General features: G+C 35.1%; 1 protein-coding gene across 9 annotated transcripts in view; it reads right to left on the reverse strand.

Moving 5' to 3' along the window:
- LOC139144666 (double C2-like domain-containing protein beta) overlaps positions 1-21,228 on the reverse strand; it is a 90,563-nt gene that overhangs the window by 35,837 nt on the left and 33,498 nt on the right. For 6 of the 9 annotated variants that reach the window (XM_070715390.1, XM_070715387.1, XM_070715386.1 and 3 more), the window contains exons 2-3: positions 20,703-20,910; positions 16,963-17,106 (exon numbers count right to left, since the gene is read on the reverse strand). In XM_070715390.1, coding sequence (XP_070571491.1) covers positions 16,963-17,106; positions 20,703-20,776 — 218 coding nt within the window. In that variant the 5' untranslated portion in view covers positions 20,777-20,910. Of the gene's footprint in view, positions 1-16,962; positions 17,107-20,468; positions 20,911-21,228 lie in introns of all 9 variants that reach the window. The other 3 variants (XM_070715388.1, XM_070715385.1, XM_070715383.1) reach the window with 1 other exon arrangement.

A 21,228-nucleotide genomic window follows, 5' to 3' on the forward strand; every position in this document is an offset into this window, starting at 1 on the left:
TGTGTTTGTGTAGAGAATAACTATTTTTGACACATGTTTATGAATAAGGTGGAAATCTTTGATAGCTCAATGCAGTGGCCAGAAAAAAGTGGCTAAAATAGTTGCAAAAATACACAATCGAAGATTTCATCATACTTTGAATATATCACATTGGATCATCCCTAAGAACATGTCAACCAAAGCTATCTGATGAGTAGTTTTTTGGAGAATAAAATTTTCTGACCAAAAATGGCAACAATTGCCCCAAAAAATAAAATTTGCAGATTTCATCATAATTTCAAATGATCAAATTTAGTTCATCTATAGAAATCTGTATACCAAATTTCAAAGCTGTTAGACCAGTACTTTTTGAGAAACACATTTTTTAACCAAAATGGAAAAAATTGACCCAAAAATTCAAAATTACAGATTTCATCATAATTTCAATAAATATTATTTAGTTTATCTATAGAAACCTATATACCAAATTTCAAAGCTATCAGATGAGTAGTTTTGGAAATACACATTTTTTGACCAAAAATGGCAAAAACTGCCCCAAAAATACAAAATTACAGATTTCATCAGAAATTCAATATATATTACTAAGCTCATCTGTAGAAACCTGTATACCAAATTTCAAAGCTATCAGACCAGTACTTTTTGAGAAACACATTTTTTGACCAAAAATGGCAAAAATTGCCCCAAAATTACAAAATTGCAGATTTTATCATAATTTCAATAAATATCATTAAGGTGATCTGTAGGAACCTGTATACCAAATTGCAAAGCTATCAGATGAGTACCGGTAGTTTTGGAAATACACATGTTTTGACCAAAAGTGGCAAAAATTGCCCCAAAAATACAAAATTGCAGATTTCATCAGAAATTCAATATATATTACGTAGTTCATCTGTAGGAACCTGTATACCAAGTTTCAAAGCTATCGGATGAGTAGTTTTGAAAATACACAATTTTTGACCAAAAATGGCAAAAATTGCCCCAAAATATACAAAATTACAGATTTCATCTGAAATTCAATATATATTACTTAGTTTATCTATAGAAACCTGTATCCCAAATTTCAAAACTATCAAACCAGTACTTTTAGAGGAATACATTTTTTGACCAAAAATTGCAAAAATTGCCTTAAAAATGCAAATTTGCATATTTCTGCACAATTTGAACAAATCTGAAATAGATCATCCCTAGGGACATATATACCAAATATCAAAGCTATCTGACTGATAGTTTTGAAGAAGAAGATTTTTAAAGATTTTTTTACCAAAAATGACAAAAATTGCCTTAAAAATACAAATATGCAAATTTCACCACGATTTGAACAAATCTGACTGAAGTCACCCGAAGTAAACTGAATATCAAATTTCAAAGCAATCGGACAAGCGGTTTCAGAGAAGAAGATTTTTTTACCAAAAACACCAAAAAATGCCCCAAAAATACGAAAATGCAAATATCACCACGATTTGAACACACTGAAGTGAGGTCACCAAAAGTGAGCTGCATATAAAATTTCAAAGCAATTGGACTTGCGGTTTCAGAGGAGAAGGCAATTGTTGACGGACGACGACGACGGACGACGACGGAAAATCAACCTATTTGATAAGCTCCGTGTCGCTGACAGTGGAGCTAAAAAAGAGTCATGGACAGTGACCTTTTGCAGTCAAATTATAAACTAGGATGCATTCACACTGTAAGGCTAAATGCATTTGTTTTTTATAGTCCACATTACATGTTTCATGTCAACTGTTAAGTATGAAGGAAAAATCAACATGAAATTGTTCAGAAAACTTCATAGCTTCTTCTGATATGGAAATTACAATTTTATTTTAATTGTTCAGTGATTCTCTGTTCAGATGTAAATCTGTACGTGAAAGTGAAAAAAGCCTTTTTCACTGAATAACAAATCACTTCCATGTGCTGTCTTTGAAAGACCATCTATGAGGCAAACACTTGCAAACATATTCAATGATTGCTTGTTCAACATCTATAAAAGAAGCCAAACAATTACAGCATGACAAGAATGGTATTGTGACTAGATCATTTCAATCATGATGACTTAACAACTTTGACGTATTTATAGACCACCTACACAAGCCAATTAGTTCCATTACTGCTCTCTCTGGTTGTGTGATCCATGTAGAAAATTTGAAAAAATCTCTGCATGAGGTTCAAAACCTGGGAAAGATTTCAATCAATATGATTGAATTGTGATAGAATGGTAAAATGCAATTCAATATCAAAATCTTTCTGCTTTACAAATGCTAATAGTGTTTGCTTCTTCAAATGGACATTTTAAATTCCTCTTTAAAAAATCATTTTTTCGGAACAGAGCTGACATAAGATTTTGAATTGTTACACATGATAAAAGAGAAAAGACACCATAATTTTGTGTCATGAAATCTGTTTATATCCTAGTTGAAAATTTATTTACGCTATGTTGTACATAGTATGGTTTAAACATATTATGTACTGTAGATCACAAACACATCTGAAGAAACAAAGTGTTTTTGTACCAGTCAGGAACTATGCACACATAGGGAACTTAATAAAGTAAAATATCTCTGCAAATTTTAATACTGACTTTTCATCCTTAACAAATCTACTAGTACACGTATGTGGAATTAGTGGTACAGTATGTACAGTATTAGTGGTAATGAAATACCGCTATGTTTGCTATGAAGATGTGAAGTGAAATTTGAGCACATCCCTGTAACTGGCCTCCGTACAACCTGTCCAACTGTCCAGTTGGATTGAAAATGAAACATTTCATTGGACAAGTCTCATCAGTCATGTCAGCACACTATGACCAAAGTGATGCTCTACACAATTGTGATGCCAGGTACCATAGCAGTAATGGATGACTGTGAATTTCAATTACAAGATGCCAATCCTGCTGAAGGCAATGGATCTTCCAGATAATGTGTTCTGCTGAGGCAATTCTGCAGGGAAGCAATGGCTAAAAATACAAACCATACTGGTAACAAGTTACTGGGAATTTCAATTTATAACAGCTAGCACGATATTGCTAAAGGCAATGCATCATTCTCATGATGTTGTGTTTTTCTAAGGTAGTCCTCCAGTGAGTCAGTGGCTTAGAAGGATGCCTAGACAACATCACAACCCATAAGTTGATGGGCAGCTATTCATGGAAGAGAAGCTGTATGCCTCTAAGGGGTAGATCAGTTGCAACACCTCCTCCTACACATCATACAACAGAGTATGCAATATTTAATGCTGCTTCATAAATGTCAGACCAAATTCTTGGATGAAAAACCCACTGGCAAGAGCGGATAGCATTTGGACAAAAAAATATGCATGTCAGCAGAAAACTACCAGTACAATTGAACAATTGTGATCACAGAGAGTAATATGTTTTGTAATTAATCATATCAGATGTGAATGTCATATACTTCTAAACTTCACAGTGCAAGCAGACCAACAATAACCTATCAATACCGGTACACTGGGTAGTCAATGATCAGCGGGAAAATTTTAGACATACATGAAAAATGTTTCAGCCCTTCTAGGTTTTAGCTTAGCTTGTCTAATCAATACGCATTTGTTTTCTTTGTATATACAGTATATATTGCCATACCATTTGAATTCATTTGGTTGAACATATCATGAAGGCTGAATTAACATTGAATTTATCCAACACACTCAACTGAGTCTTTCTTTGATTTTAGAGCCCACAGTCCATAAAATGTTTTGAATGCACTTAGGGGGCCCTCTGCCACCAGTTGGAACCCTTGGAACATAATTAAATAGCTAGAGTAGTATTCACTCTCACATTAAAAGTCAAAATAAGGATATGATCACTCCTGTCCAGATGCTGCCAGATAGTGCTGTTTAATTCTGAGCTTTAAAGACAGTCTATTTTCTGTCACTCTTTAACTGTTGACAATTTATTTTGTATCACTCAAAATATTAAATAAAGGTTCTGGAAAGTCAAACCAGGTTCAGCAGATGGTATACGGTACCCTGGAGGGAGCAGGACAAATAAAGTGTACATGCTTGTTTGTGTCATTAACATTTTCTTTTGTGCTGGTGAATATGAATATCCTTTGATTGGGATTTACTTGGGAAACTGATACGTAAAACTGTGTGCTCAAGTTTTCAAATTGATTGTACATTGGAAGTGTACTGCTGTCAGGCCATCCATTATTGATCCAGGAAGTGCATATAGAACATTGATCTAAGCATACCATTTTATATTCAGACATAACTTTCTTTTTATCTGGTAACCACTTCAAGAAAAGAACAATTATTAAAGTTTTGAGTGACCCTCTTGTCTCCTATGATCATTATTCTTTATTGTTTCTGCTTTACATTCCCTAGAAAAAATTGCTTATGCAGTCAATTATGTTTGATTGTATCACACAGACTGACATTTTGAGTTGGAATAAATTGAAGATGATGCAACATGGAAATTTTCATGTTACGTTGATTTCCCAAGGCTGTCTTGTGTAATTTCAAAGGAACTGTCCTGTAAAAATTAAAGTCACAGAGGAAATACTGGTATGAAAGTTGTCAATGAAGTATGATGAATGATAGGCTTTCAAATTTCATTACAAGCATTACATCCAGCATTATACCAGTAGGTATGTCATTGAAGTGGTACATGGATATATGTCAGTGATGCAATTACCAAAAGGGAATAGGAATTCTGTCATCAGAGGATTCAGTGGATAATAAAAACAACTCTCCATCTTCCAGTAAGACAAGGCAAAGAAAACAGAGACACAGTAGTCAATATAACAGCTCCTCTGTGAATTTTTAATTTCACAGAAGATGACAGGGTAAACTATCTGATTCATTCTTCTTCAGTATCTACAGAAACAAACCTGAATGGAGACATCCTGTGAAATATACAACCAAATCTTAATGCCATGTGATAAGATGTTAATTTCAGCGCAGATTTTTCACCAAAGCCAGAGAATTGCATCCATTATTGGTATACCCCGGTATGTCCAAATGTATTCATTATTTGAAGTAATTTAAAACAACCAATCCTACAAACCTACAAACCAAATTTGACAGTTATCAAACTAATGGTTTCAGAGAAAGAGATATTTTGATCAAAAATAAGTAAATTTACTCAAAAATTACACAAGCAAATTTCATCAGATTATATTATACTAGTATATTGATGGTGCTAATGAAGTGATCTGATAGGTCAAGATGTGAAAATAACCATGCTACCGGTATATTCCCGATAGAGCATCATTATAACACACACAAGCTCTCAGCAGGACAAAAATTCCTTTTTTGACGTTCCATGCCAGAATTTCAGTATACCAGGTTCTGTTATTACCATAAAAGCATAACATATACTAAGTGCATATAACAGTATGTCATGAACTGATCAAAATCTTGTGGTACATGTATACCGTCAATTGATGTTGTTTATTGCCAATATGTAGTCATCCTAGTAAGTGGCAAAAAATCCTTATATACAAAAATATGAAAATTTGACCAAGCAAAATGAAATTTAGGAACCTACGAAAAAACCCACCAGTTTTTTACACAGATGATTGTAGACAAGATAATTTTTGACGTAAAGAAGGATATTTCATAATTTACATAAAATTATGCTAATTCTAACATCTCTATCTTATGGTAACCCCTTTGAGTTTGGTAGAACGGTTTTACAAATGAAGTATTTTCATACATTTATTGCTACTACAGAATGTGAATAAATATAATTATTATAACATGTTCAAAACTACAAAGCACTGTACAATTCATGTCAGCAAAGAAATTTTTCCAATACACTCCATAAATACTCCGCACAGGGCTATTCAACACTTCTATGTGAGCATATCCTGATCCGGTAGGCGACATATTTGGCATTTACACACCACCTACTCACTAACAACACATAAACTTTCTTTGCAAAATGCCACTGAAAAGGCAGAGGACAGCTGTGGTGCTATCTGGACTGTCTATATGGCTGGTTGGGGAAATGGTATCATTCCAAAGTATCGATGAGTGAGATAGGAATGGATATTTTTGGTACAAGCATAAGTTCTGATTTGAATGGAAAGTTGTCAATCTTTGTGTCAGTCAAACAGTTGTGTAAATGTGGATTTGGCAAATGTCTTGCGTATAGCTCTATAATGCTTCACTTCACTAAAATAAAAAGTACTGTATTTCCAAAAGTTAAATCAAGACATGTCTTTCAGAAATTATAAACCAAGTTTTTTCTAATCTTTTGAATTTATAATTTGAGGAATCTGTGTTATATGTTGTCTCAAAGTGGACAGAATTGAATCAATAGGTATACAGTAAGTGATATCAAATGGCCATGACTACCTTCACATTCTAACAGTGTCCTGACTTTTGCAACGCCATATTTTCCACTCTTTGGCTTTTCTGAATAATAAAAGTCTTTGTGTTGTAAACACCATCTTAGCTGAAAAGAGTACCTGAACAAATAGTCTGAATGGAAGCAGCTGGATTTCTCTAGTTTCACAGTGAGTATACCGTAGGTAAGGAAAGAATGCTAGAAACGCTTAAAGGTATACTGTCACCTGTTCCAATTTCGCCACAGTTACCATGGAAAGAGAAAATCTAACCAATCACAGATTTTAAGCGGGTGGCCGCTTTTTAAAAACAGCGCCCTCACATGGACATTTTGAATACCAAGAACGCCCCTTTGACTATATATGGGCATATTTAAATTACAGGTGACTGTATACCTTTAACCAGAAAATCAACATAAGTTGTCAAAACAAATGTCATCTTTCAATTACCAACTCATCAACAATATTGTTTTTTTCAAATTGCATGGCAATCTTTTCATCCAATCCGTCTTTGTCCGTGCTTCCACCCTCAAAATCATTTCAAATTTTCTCAGAATACTGGTGTATACTGTATTGGGTGCCACTGTGTAAGGCAAGAACTCACAGACTGATCAATGAATTAAAGTGTTTCTGTCATCAAAGACATCTTTGCTAGCAATTTCTGATTATTGTAAAAGCAAACTGTTGAGTCAGACTTGCAAATTCACCATTCATTAAAAAAGCAATTTAGCATCGGTAAATTTTGATGAATTTGTGTCTGTGAAAGCAGTACAAATCTGGTTTCACAATGGAAGGCATCATTTTTGTTTGATTGAATAGATTTAATGAACCAAGTTTTCAAGATTACCTTGATGACAATTACCACAAACAAGCTGTAATAACCATGACAGCAACATCACATCAATATCAGAAACAACACAAAACTGAAACAGTTGGGGAAAACCACATCGAGAATAAGATTTTTAGTTGATTATAAAAGTACATCACTGGTCTGGATTTGTTCAGGTATTTTTCAAAAGATAAGAAATACAATGAAATTAATCCCTAGGTTCTGCAACTCTGTACTCAGTTAAAATAAATGTACATACATTGCCTGTACAAATATTCCTACAAATGTGACTGAATTGAAAAGCAATCAATTGCTGTGCTTATACAATTGTTTTCCAATTTTTAAGTGACCTTGTCAGTATCATAATATCCAAAAATATTTCTAACTTTCTGGTACACTTAAATTGTCACCATAATTTCAAATGATAAGCATGCAAAGATGATACTGCGTCAGGGAATTTATCAAACACAAGAGTCACGCTGGTTGGTCCATTTCAAAATGGTTTTTACTTTTATTATCATTTTGTGGATGCAGATGGTATGGCTAAATTTGTGGTATTTTATGTACAAATTACAATCCAAGAGATCACATGAGGTAGACCAAAGATTGCTAAGCAATGGCGTGTTGTAATCGAAGAAATTAATCAGAATCCGCTATAAAATCAGAATGGTTTTAATCTGAATAGGTATCATCCGTCTAAAGATCAGAATGATGTGCAATAGGAAAGTTAGCAGACACATCTGTTACCTGAGTACTGGTCTGACAGACAACCTTTACGACTTGATGAGATCCAAAGACTCTAATTACTGATACTTGTAAAGGTCACCAGGGATGGTCACCTTGATGGCGTCTTCAAACCTGTCAGCCTTTTAGAATAAAACATTCCTTGCCTTGGGGCTGTACAAGCTTAAACTTATCAATTTAAGTGGATTTTATTCAACTGGCATTTCAATGTCACAAAGTAATAAGATTTAGGGACTGGTCAGTGACTTCGGCCTGGGGGGGGGGGGGCGGTGGATTCATGGAGGGGTCACCCTGTTTTTGACTTCGGTGATAGGGGGGTCACCATGTTTTTGAAATGCCCAATAGGGCGGTCAGTGTGTTTTTGAATTTCGACACAGGCTCATCATTGCCTAAAATACATCGTGTCAGCCCAAAATTTCATCCAGTTGCATTTTTCGGCGCGCCCTTCGGGCGCGTGACTTTAAGAATTAGACATATTTTTCAGCACCCCCAACTTTAACATATCAGGCATACATATATCAGAGATATATGTATGTTCAATATTTTTCAGCGTGCTCTTCAAGCGCATTACTTTAATATATCAGATATTTTTCAGCACACCCTTCCTGCGCATTACTTTAATACCGGTATACAAGACATATATATCAGAGATATCAGGATGTTTCATATTTTTCTCAGGGTCCTTCAGGCGCCATACCTTAATAAATCAGAGATATATGCCAGAGATATCTTGATGTTTGCTAAGTGAAAGTGTAATATTATGAAATCTGCATTTCATATGAAAAGCATGACAAATTCCTGATACTTTTCTGTTCTCTCTATGAGAATTCAGTATGAAAAAGCAACATGCACAAATATCAATGTTACAAGAAAAGGTCATCTCAGACTCTGCACACATCAGATTTGGCTAAAATGCCTCTCTATGGTTCCTCAGGAGATTTAATTGGATGGCTGGCAAGTCTTAACACCCATCAAAGTTTTTGATTTACTGCTTTTCCTGTTTGATATTAATGATTGACATCCATTTCTGTACAACAGTTCAGGACATCTGGTTAAGCATAGAAAGTGTGAAATACATTCACAGCTCATTCAAAATGTACTGTATTCAAACTTTAAGATTGACACTTTGAAATTCCCATCTTACAACTGACATGCCAACAATTTTATTAAAACACAGAATGACTTAAAATATAAATGTATGTAAAATATAATATATATATATATATATATATATATATATATATATATATATATATATATATATATATATATATATATAATATATATATATATATATATATATATATAACAGTATTATATTATTACATATTACAGTTGTCGCGTGCGGGAGGGGGGGGTCACCCTGTTTTCAAAATTTGGAATAGGGGGGGGTCACCCTGTTTTCAAAATTTGGAATAGGGGGGGTCGGCCACTTTTTGACGTCGGCAAAAAATAATCCACCGCCCCCCCCCCCAGGCCGAAGAAACTGACCAGTCCCTTACAAAGACACAAGCCCTCTGATACTTGACAATCCATTGCGCAAATTTGATAAAATGTTGACATGTAGTGTCCCATTGCCCTTGCCATATTCAAGTTAAAAAATGCCAGGTGTACGGTACAAATGTAGCCACTTATCATCTACATTTTGGTGGAATTTAATATCATGATGACGGTTAATCTACCTGATGATGTCATGTACATGCAGAATACAGGACCAAGAACTGAGCTCTAGGGCGCAGGGCACACCAAATGGAAGAAAAGACACATAGCACATAGCAAGACAATGATAAAAGTGGAGAAAGCTAAAATATTTCAGCCATTGTCATGTCCTCTTCATTTTCATTCTCAAAGCATTGCAATAAAGTATTTATGAGTGTATGGTGTTTCTAATACTGGCTCAGAGAATATCCAAATACATATTAAATGAATCTTGATTTACAAAAACTTGACATTGCGGGAAATGATAATACTGGTTGTCACTCTGTTATTGTATTTATTTTTTCATTACTGTGTCACTGAGAAGGAGATGTAAAAATGGTAACTAGTCCTTGGTAACGCTATGGCAACTAGTCCTTGGTAACACTAACAAAATAAATTAAAGCTTGAAGAGACATGTGCTTCGTAAGATGACATATTAAATTTAAGTTTTGTTTTGAGCAGCTTGAAGTGTTGACTTGTGAAAAAGAAGCTTGCAGGATTTAGAGAAAACATTCACAGACACATCCCCACCTGAGATGTTGCTGACAAGTATCTGCTATGCTGATGCGGTTTGATGAAGGCAAAAATCATTCAGTGAGCATGTAACCCCCTGAGAGAAATTCATCAATTTGGTGAACAGTGTTGTACGAGACTGTCCTCAACTTTCAACAGTGTCATGTGGTATGTTTCTAATTTATATGGTAGGCATAGTCGTTATCAGTGTGCAGTCATTATACCGGTAGGTGTGTGGGCTGAAAATTGTAGAAAGTTTATGACTTCCTATGAAATATTGAGTACTGTTTGGAAAAACAATTACTTTGTACTTTTCTGTGCTTATTGCAGATGTGTACACATACCGGTAGTTTTATCTTGAAGTCAGCTTAGCTGATAAATTATTGAACTCTTGTGACATGTGAACTCTTTTTTAAAGACACAAACCTAAGGAGATGACTTGTCTTATTTAATGGAATGCTTGACACACTTTTCCCTTGAAATTATTTTGCTTCCAAAATTAAATTTCACTCATATTTAGAACAAATACTAGCTTACATTGGTATAATTCACATACCCTACTTATTTTGCCAACACTTCACTGTATGAAGTTTAATAAAATCCAACATCTACAGACACAGCACAGTCAGGCAAAATTGCCCTGAGAAGTGTATAAAGCTTCAAATTCATACCTACAAAGTAGGTTGACCCCAATAATTTGGTTTACAATTTGCATGAGTGCATCATTTGATAGACACAAAGTTAAGCATCTACATGTAGATCTCTTACTAGTAATTTTGATAAAAAGAAAGTTTGGTTTTCTCCAGTAAACACAGAATACAAATTTGGTGAACTTTGCTATTTTTAACCACTGCAATATGCATTTGGTTTATAAAATATAAACAAATAATGCATTAATAATCATTTTGGTTCAATAGTTTAAATTGACTTAAATGTAAATGATAAATCACATGGAAAGTGATTCTTCATGAAATAAGCAAATCTGATACTGACAAAAACACAATCTTTTACACTTTTAATCTTCCCTCACTTTCAGTTCAGCAGAATGCTGTGGATCTGATTTTTTAACCATGGAGTATCCAGAGACTTTTTTCAGGAAAATTCTCATGTTTTCACATTTGATTTCAATATCAAATTTATGAATCACCGAGACAGCTTAATGACCATCTGTACTGCTACCGTATCACTCTGCTGCAGATTAAATGCCTGAAAGCGTACTTTTTTAATGTCAAGGACTCAGAGAGGCATAATATTAACCCCATGTCTTGAAATTATTCATTGCCATGGATACTTCTTTAAACATTAATAATAATATTCTTCTATCTTTTTTCATTATTGATTCTTCAAATATTGAAATATCAATTTTTACACATTTGGATTTGTTTTTTGTACATGTGGAAGTATTTCTTGCATTTTGGTTGTCTTTTTGGTTTGAGTCTGTTCTTTGACCTTGTACCATAAATAAACAATTCACTGGAAGAAAATGTTGGCCTGCTACTCTATGATCACAATATTATATTGTAAAGACAATAAATATGTCAACAGCATTGATGAACAGAACTACTGACAGTATAAACAGTATCTTTAACCCCATTTATGTTGAATTGCACCAATTTTATCAACTTCTGTGTGTCTCTGTTGTCCTCTTTCTATCAAAAATACCAATACAGTATCCTGTAACTGTTATCAGTCCTATAGAACACATACCAGTAATTATTATTATTATTATTATTATTATTATTATTATTATTATTGTTTATTTCAGATATAATTATCCATATACAAAAACAGATAAATAAAAATACCGCAATTATTCGGTGTCGCTCAAATTTGATCAGAATTGGTATATACCAGTATGGGTACCAAAGATCAACAAAACATATTGTTTCTATCTGTTCAGTGCAGGAAAATTCTACGCTGATGTTATGACAATGATTTCTGCACAGTACAACCAGAAAAACAACAAGAAATATTTAAACCAGCAAAAAAAGAATGACAACAGTAAATAAGGTCTAAAACTTTAGTTACTGGAGTTCAACTTTAGCAACATGCATAGAAGAAACAGTTAGTCCCTCTTAGTTAGACCATAGACAGTCTTCCCCCTCTACTGTCTATGGTTTGATCTGGTCGGTTAATATGTAACAGTTCATAAACAATGACAGGAAATGACCCAAGCCTGTTTCAGACACTGGCCATCACTCCTGCACATTTGCAGGATTTCGCTTTTTCTTACCTCATATGCACATTTTTGACACTGATGTGTTCATTTGAACAAATTCACATCTCCACCCCTGCAAATGGTAGAAAGTGAGCAACCAGCTGAAAGTTAGTAGAGGAGACCTTAACCGCATATCATTTGCATCTCATTGTCGGCTACATGGACTGTATGCCGCATCTACCTGTACACCAAATACTGAGATGGTAGCTTTGGCGGTATGGGAGCCTTTGTGTGTGACGGACATACATCCGCACATACCCACAAATATACAGACACTAAGACTCATCATATAAGCTCTTTTTGGTATTTATATATAAAACCAAATATGAGCTAAAAAGTAAATGACAGATAATACAATATGATCACGTGACCAGTGGCCAGTGTTCACTGAGGGCTCTATTGATCACATGACCAGTGGCCAGTGTTCACTGAGGGCTTTATTGATCATGTGACCAGTGGCCAGTGTTCACTGAGGGCTCTATTTGATCACATGACCAGTGGCCAGTGTTCACTGAGGGCTTTATTGATCACGTGACCAGTGGCCAGTGTTCACTGAGGGCTCTATTGATCACATGACCAGTGGCCAGTGTTCACTGAGGGCTTTATTGATCATGTGACCAGTGGCCAGTGTTCACTGAGGGCTCTATTTGATCACATGATCAGTGACCAGTGTTCACTGAGGGCTTTATTGATCATGTGACCAGTGGCCAGTGTTCACTGAGGGCTCTATTTGATCACATGATCAGTGGCCAGTGTTCACTGAGGGCTCTATTGATCATGTGACCAGTGGCCAGTGTTCCCTGAGGGCTCTATTTGATCACATGACCAGTGGCCAGTGTTCACTGAGGGCTTTATTGATCATGTGACCAGTGGCCAGTGTTCCCTGAGGGCTCTATTTGATCACATGACCAGTGGCCAGTGTTCACTGAGGGCTTTATTGATCATGTGACCAGTGGCCAGTGTTCACTGAGGGCTCTATTTGATCACATGATCAGTGGCCAGTGTTCACTGAGGGCTTTATTGATCACGTGACCAGTGGCCAGTGTTCACTGAGGGCTCTATTGATAATACCTTTGACAGTGTCATCTGATGCATTGAAATCAATTGCAATTGCTGATGAATTCATAAAATGCATTATTTCAGAAATTTTAATAATTCTTTTATTATTTGAAAGAAATATAGCACATTATGGATAATGTATAGACTATGATTTTCTAAAAAAAGTGAAATGTGAAATAATCTGAAGTCTGAGGTAAATTAATCAATGCTTCGGAATAATTAATTTTTTGTTGCATATGAAAGCACAATAATTACACTATAGAAATTGTCTCATTGATAGTATAGTATCAAACTGATCAATTCGATATTGCCGTTCTATTTAGATTCATAACGCTGGATACGCTCTTTAATCCCAAACAATAAAATTATATGTTCCCTGCCTGACACAATATACTGCAATTTAACTGAGTACTGCACTGATAACAATGCGTACAATACCTTTAGTGTTTACACATTGTGAAATTTCCTTTACATAGACTGCTAGCAAAACATTAAACAAAATACATGTGTTGGGGATTATGATTTTGTTTCATGGCAGCTGTGCTGTTTGCATGCCAACTATATTGGATGCCAGGCATACAATTCTTTTATCATTCTGACCTTTAAGTAAATGATAAATGTCAAGTTTCACAATTGTTCACTATAATGTAAACACTGCATCAGCGACTGCTTATCATAATTTAATAATTATTATTTACTTGTAGAAAATATCACACCCTGATACAATGTTTATTTCTCTCTGTTGGATGGCATGTGCAATAATTCTACTGCCAAGTCTGCCTGTCCGTCTGTCTGCTAGTCTGTCTGTCTGTCTGTCTGCCTTATCTATCTGTCTTTCTGTCATGATCTTTTATTTTCTATCTTTCCATGACTTTTTATTCTCTTAATTCAAAATGTACAGCAGATGTCACTTTTACAGTTCAGATAATACTACAAGACCAGTAAAATACATAACATAATTTACTGGTAATGGAAAAAGATAAAATTCAAAATGAATAAATGATCATTTTTGTAAATTATATAAGAAACAGTAGCTTTATTTCAGCAATGTATTTGAACACTGCGATGCCCCCTGATACGTAAATGATTACAGTGAGTATATCTGTATATATCATAGCAATGGCGTATGGAATTTATATGCACCAAATTTATTGATACTGGTATAAATTGAACATGCACTCTCAATATGAATGTATTACTTTGAATGTCTACTCATTCACATATTTTTCAAAATTCATGTCATTTCATTACACCAACTCCTGTTCATTCATGAAATCCACGATCAATATCGCAAAAGAAAGTCTGCAGACTCAGGCTATTCGGTGCACAATACCAGTATTGCATTAATACCTACACATTTAAATCTCTCATATATTCTCATTTCTTTGCCACACTGAATGCTAATACTATTGGTGTATTTGAATTTTACATCTAACTCTTGACACCATAGTCTGGCCTTCATAAATTTCACACATTTTGCATAACACATTGTAATATTTTCGACCTAAAAATTGGAATAAAATTCTTAGCCCATAATTAATCCTGACATCCTCTATTTCTGATGATAATGTACACACGTACCGTACACAAGTACACAGACTGTGTTTATAAGACATACACTGTATATACACACATATACTGGTACACACCATGTATAAACACAATGCTGTTCCATCTTCTTCACACATCACACTTGCTCCTCAAAAAATGAAACAGTTTCATTTTCAACCTTATTTTCCTATACTTGACCTTGTGACAATCCTGTTATAAAAAAGAATGAGACTAAACTAGAGCTTAGTAACCCTACACTAGGGCTGATCCATTCACTTAAGTCTGAAGACAATTTTATTCAAGTACTGTCACGGCTATATTGGGCTGGAGAGCCTGCACACATTGCGTTTAATTTAAAACCTTTTTTTTTTTTTTTTTTTTCATCAGTCCATCATCCAACAGGCGTTAGCCCAATTACAGGATGAGGTACGCATAACCCACTAACTCCCCCAATGGAGCACTGAGGAGTAAAGTGCCTTGCTCTGGGGCACAACACCGTGTTAGAGTCTTGAACTCACCGTCCTCTGACAGTGAGTCCATTACCCTAACCACTGGTCCACGGTGCCAACCTTTGTAATATAACCATTAAAAAATATTTTTCAGCAATATCCTGCCTGCTAAAACCTATCGATTTCTCATCCTGGCATGTTGCTATGGCAAATATAACTTTGCAACTAAAATTGTCATGGCAACTGCAGCTGCAAGGGGTTATTTTTAACTTTTAAGCTGCCAGCAAAAGATTTTTCTTTTACAGTTAAACAGTCTATATGCAGAGATGCAGCTATAAATTGTGAAGAGAAATTCCTGCTGTTTAACCATAACTTTATTCTTTTCTGTAGACTGTTAAAGGGACAGTAGCTATACCTATGATGACTTTTTTTGCTCTATTTTTCGTTTAGATGTCGATTAAAATTTTTCTTCCTCTCCCAAAAGCATATTGAAATCCTCACTATTCAGCTTGTCAACAAAGTGTCTGCATACGGTACACGCATGTGAAAAATGCATTTTTATTATTTACATTAGAATTCTAGTCTGAAGCAGAATTCATGTATGAACAATAACAACACAGTCTACCTGTACTTGCTGAGTTGACAAGCTGAATACTTTGTGTTTCAACACAGTCTACCTGTACAGGCTGAGTTGACAAGCTGAATACTCTGTGTTTCAACGCAGTCTACCTGTACAGACTGAGTTGACAAGCTGAATACTGTGTGTTTCAACACAGCTAGTCTACCTGTACTGGCTCAGTTGACGAGCTGAATGCTGTGTGTTTCAACGCAGTCTACCTGTACTGGCTAAGTTGACAAGCTGAATGCTGTGTGTTTCAATGCAGTCTACCTGTACTGGCTGAGTTGACAAGCTGAATACTGTGTGTTTCAACGCAGTCTACCTGTACAGGCTGAGTTGACAAGCTGAATATGGTACTGTGTGTTTCAACATGCTTTTGGGAGTAGAACAAGAACTGTAGTTAAAGTTAAACACAAAATTGTGAAAATAACATCTAAAGTTATAGCTACTCCCCTTTGAGGCTCTATAATAACCAGGTGTTTTATTATACTTTTTTAATATTTTGATACCAGAATTAGTGACACTTTCCTTGTCTGTCATACTCCCAGAAGCATTGTGCTGTTCTTTTCAACACAGCCTGACTTGTGTTGGAATTGTTCAATAAAGAAATCCATATTGTAAAATGTTGCGCATTACACTGGAAATCATGGAACATTCCAGAGGGCAATAGGAATGTACCGCACTACTTCCATGGAAAGCACACAGAGGATACATACACAGAATTGATGATGAGGGACATATCATCTGCTAGATTGATTTCTGTTCTCTTCAGAAAGGACAGGTAGTGAAGTACTGACTTTGATATGACAGTGAAATGACCTACCTCATACGTCAATCACTTATGATTGACACATCATTTACCCACTGTGTCAATCACAGATCATGTACGGATGACCTACCAGTAGTATCTGCTTTGTCATTAGCGATGTCTACATGACTAACATGTTATATTATTCACTGATGATATACACAGTACCTACCCAATTCTTTCTTGTTCAGTTCTTTCCAGTCTCTCAGCTCTCTCAATCACTCTCATAATTGCCTCTTGTTCGTCTCTGTTAAGCCCTTCATTTTTACGATATCGACTGGCTTCATTGGTGTGAAAGGACCAACCTGTGCCCAACCTGTTGACAATAAATACACACTGCTACTATGCAGTTTGCATGAATTCAGTATCCTAATAAAAAATGCCATATTTGTGTCAGGTTGCAACCGATAGGGTAACATCAATGTAACGGTATGTCTAGCAAATTTGTGGCACTAGAATATCTGCTGAACACGTCACATGTACAGTAAACTGCTCTGATTTCCACTTTTTCACATTCACTTATTCATTTCTTCAACCCTTACTTAATTACACTTGAAGGTACCTGTTTGTACAACTTAATGAAGTCAGCATACTTCAGAAATTCACTGTTCACACAACTAGGACGTTTTAAAATTAACTTTATGGCAACACTTATCAGTGATTTCAAGTCAATCTCTGTTCTTAAAACAAGAGATTGCATATTTTTCAATACTTTAAATGCTCTTTTAGTTTTACTTTAGTAAGATTTGAATAAATGTGGTCTCACTGAAAAATCACTGAGAAAAGATTAATGATTTTCTGTTTATTTTTCAAGAAAAAGGTTGGCCTTTCTGATATGTTACATTTTTGAGTTTTGTAATTAACATACTTTACATTATGTACTTTGCCATTGGACCGTTCACATGCAGACATACATGCAGTTCAACTGTTGTTTGAGTTGAATTTAAACTGCATTTTCAGAGAAAAAAGCTTACATTGTTATCCCTTGGTGCTTTGACACAAATATGACACAAACAATATCCTAAAAACTTTCTAATATTACAAGGTGATGCAGGCATTTATAGACCAAAAGGCATTCAATGAAATGGGCATTGATTGCTGATGAGTTTGTAATCTTGATGAAATAAGAGAAATTTGCCAGGTGAGTGACTATCGGTCAATGACTCCATGATGTCATCAATGACTCTATGATGTCATCAATGGCTCTATGATGTCATCAATGACCTTGTGATGTCATGGACATGTAAATTAGAAAAGCAAATTTTTCAAAGACTGTTGCAAATTTTCTAATTCAAGGTTAGTTGACCTCATCTATTACTTACAACATCCTTTACTGTTAATAAAAATGCTTTCAATTTCAATAGCTGACAGTATCTTTTCAATTCAGTCAATAAAATCCGTTGAGAAATGTAGAAATATTCACACACATTGGTATTACCGGCATACAGTATTACCGGTAGCTTTGGAACATTGCCATGATTAGCAATCAATCCCCATGCTAACTGAATCCTTTAGGCCATCTTTACATTAACATTTATTTTGCTAAAAAGTAAAGATACCTGTAAAAGCTGTAATATTAGCAATGTGTACTTCATCTTGGAGTTGACTAATATTATATCATAATTATCTGAAACTTTTCAAGTGGATTTTGCCAGCTGTTTTCATACTTAGACCTATTATGGGAATTTCTGTCAAACTACCGTACAAACTGAAATTATTGAAAACACTGTGTAGTATACATTGTAGTTGTCTGTAACCAAATTAGATGGGCTGTACTGATGAGTATGCCACACCGATATAGTTTACAGTGAAATTGAGAATGATGAGATTACTTTGATGTAAGTAGACTGTACAAATTCAAATGTAAAAATGTACTGTAATCACATTCTGGGAAATGGAAGAGATGAAAGCAGATTTTATTTTGTAAATTTTTACATATTTTCATAGGATGATACAGGGCATATACCCTTATACCAGCTGCACACACATCATCCTAAGGGACTTGATACAGTTGGCAAGTATAAATCCTAATGCTATGTTGCTGATATGTACCGGTACATGTACATGTAGATGCTATATAAATAATGGACACTTTCAGTTGTGAATAGTGTTTTTAAATTTATCAGAAAATCTCTAACTTTATATGATTCACTATGTATAGACAGCATTATCACAACTGTTGATATATTTCCAGTCTGTTACTAAGGAGACCATTCATGTGAGTTGTTACATGGCAACAAGCAATACTCATCCTAACATTACAGCTTTTTAAGCAGGATATCTTTCAGAAGTGCTTAAACTTTGATAAGAAGCATTACTTGAAAGAAGAGTTACACTGACTAAACACAAACACATTGCAGAGATTGCATTTCAGCCAAGAAGAAAAGCAAACATTTAGATACAGTCTTTAAGAAGCCTTCTAGAACCAGTACATGTGAGCATTGGTACACAATCCAACTTGGATCTGCAGACCTGGCAGTGTACTTCTGCTTCACATGTGTAGATGAGCATACACATGAAATGATTAACCCTTTGAGCAACAAAGTCAATTTTTGTTGCCTTTAATAAAAATACAACCAAGTCAAATTTTTTTCATATTTTTACCAAAATTTTGATAGAAAACTATAGGCAATTAAATGTGATGTCAATGTGGTCCAAAATTATCAAAAAATTGCAGAAAGATCCATGCAAATTGATAAGTTTACACTTTTGGTGGGGTACATGAATCAAAGGTTTAACATCATGGTATGCATACCATCTTGTATGCACCTTTTCATACTATATGTCTGTATTTATGTACCTTATTTCTACAGACTGCTAACTTCACTAGAAAATGTAAAATATTATATTATAACAATTCCATTAACCTAAAAATCAATAGCAATAGCAATTTACATGTATAAGAATTTCAGCAATGCTCAATTTTATCAGACGAGTACCGGTATAGAGACTCAGAGACGAAAGCAAAGATGATACTAGTCAGAATGGTTGAATATGACAAGATGCCATGCAATTTCTGTCAGCTATGGAGTATAACACAAGTGAAAAAAATCCCACACTGTGCACATAAAGAATTCCACACTGTGAACAAAAAATTATTTAATAAATGATTCAATTTTATATGAGTTGTGGTTGTGATGAAAGGTATGCTAATTCAAAGGGCTCCAAAAAGACATTTCATGATAAAGTTGTCATGTGACATCTTAGATTACCTTTCAGATTGGTTTCCACAATTTGCTGTCCATAAAATGCTCAACAACAAGGTTTTTGTCAAGAACTACTTCTCATGAGTAATCTTGTGGAACAGTGACAACCAAACTTCACTTCAATTTCACAATTTGACATTTTGGTATGAATCCTTCAGGAAGGGAGAATTGCAAATACATTAACATAACAGCACTTGTACGGCAGAACACTAAAGCTAAAAACTTTCTATTTTTCTTTCAAGCATCCAGAACAAATATGACCTCTGTACAGTCAGAAACTGAATAAAGCTTTCACAGGAAATACGAAATGACAACACCAACATCTCTATCATATATCTTTGGAGCTCTGAGAGTTGATGGATCATGAATTGTCCATGCATGAATGAATTCAAACACGTCAAACTAAGACACAACTATTACACTACACTTGGGTACCCTCTGTTTTTTGTTTGTTTGTTTGTAATTTACTTACTTTGCCCTAAGGGCCAGCTGCCTGTCATCTGGGCATGTCCACTTCTTGATTCCTGTGGTTCGTACTGCCATGACAACTCGGACGCAAAACCGTTTCCTGATTAGCTGTAATTCAGTCCAATAAATCTAAAAAGTGCACAGTGTTTTCTGTCAACTTGACCGGGGATACAGTCAAAAGTCTGGGTGCTACGTACTGTCTAAGCTTTGCCCAAGGCTCAGCTGGGTTTTTACTTACTTCGCACGCAGAGTTAGTTGCCTATCATTTGGGCAGGTCCACTTATCCTCAGTGCCAGAGGCCAAGTCACCCATGTTACATCCAAAGATACGTGCAGAATAAATCCCGGCTAGGGCAGGTGTTAGCCGCACTTAGTGATGATGATGTTGTATTACGAGATCCCAGTCCAATCAAAGTGATGACGTCAATATACACTCTCTTTGACAACCTATAGAAATATGGTGACAAAAAAACAGAATTAGGGCACTGACACTGAAAAGATGGTTATTGCATTCCAGACAATCAGTCTACAGATGTCAGAATCACGGTGAATAGCCGTAAATAAAGAAAATTCAACTCTGAAGTAGTTATTCCAGGTGGTGACATGAATATGACAGATATTCAGATATAATGTGCAAAAGATATCCATGCAATACTGGAAAGCCAACTTCCTGTATTTCATGGCAACCAGACGACGACGAGAAGCTACCGGTAAATTTTGTCAGTTGCAAAAATTGGTTTCTCACTTGCGACGAAAAGGTTTTCA

This window comes from Ptychodera flava, chromosome 12, assembly GCF_041260155.1.
Source record: "Ptychodera flava strain L36383 chromosome 12, AS_Pfla_20210202, whole genome shotgun sequence".
Taxonomy (NCBI): domain Eukaryota; kingdom Metazoa; phylum Hemichordata; class Enteropneusta; family Ptychoderidae; genus Ptychodera; species Ptychodera flava.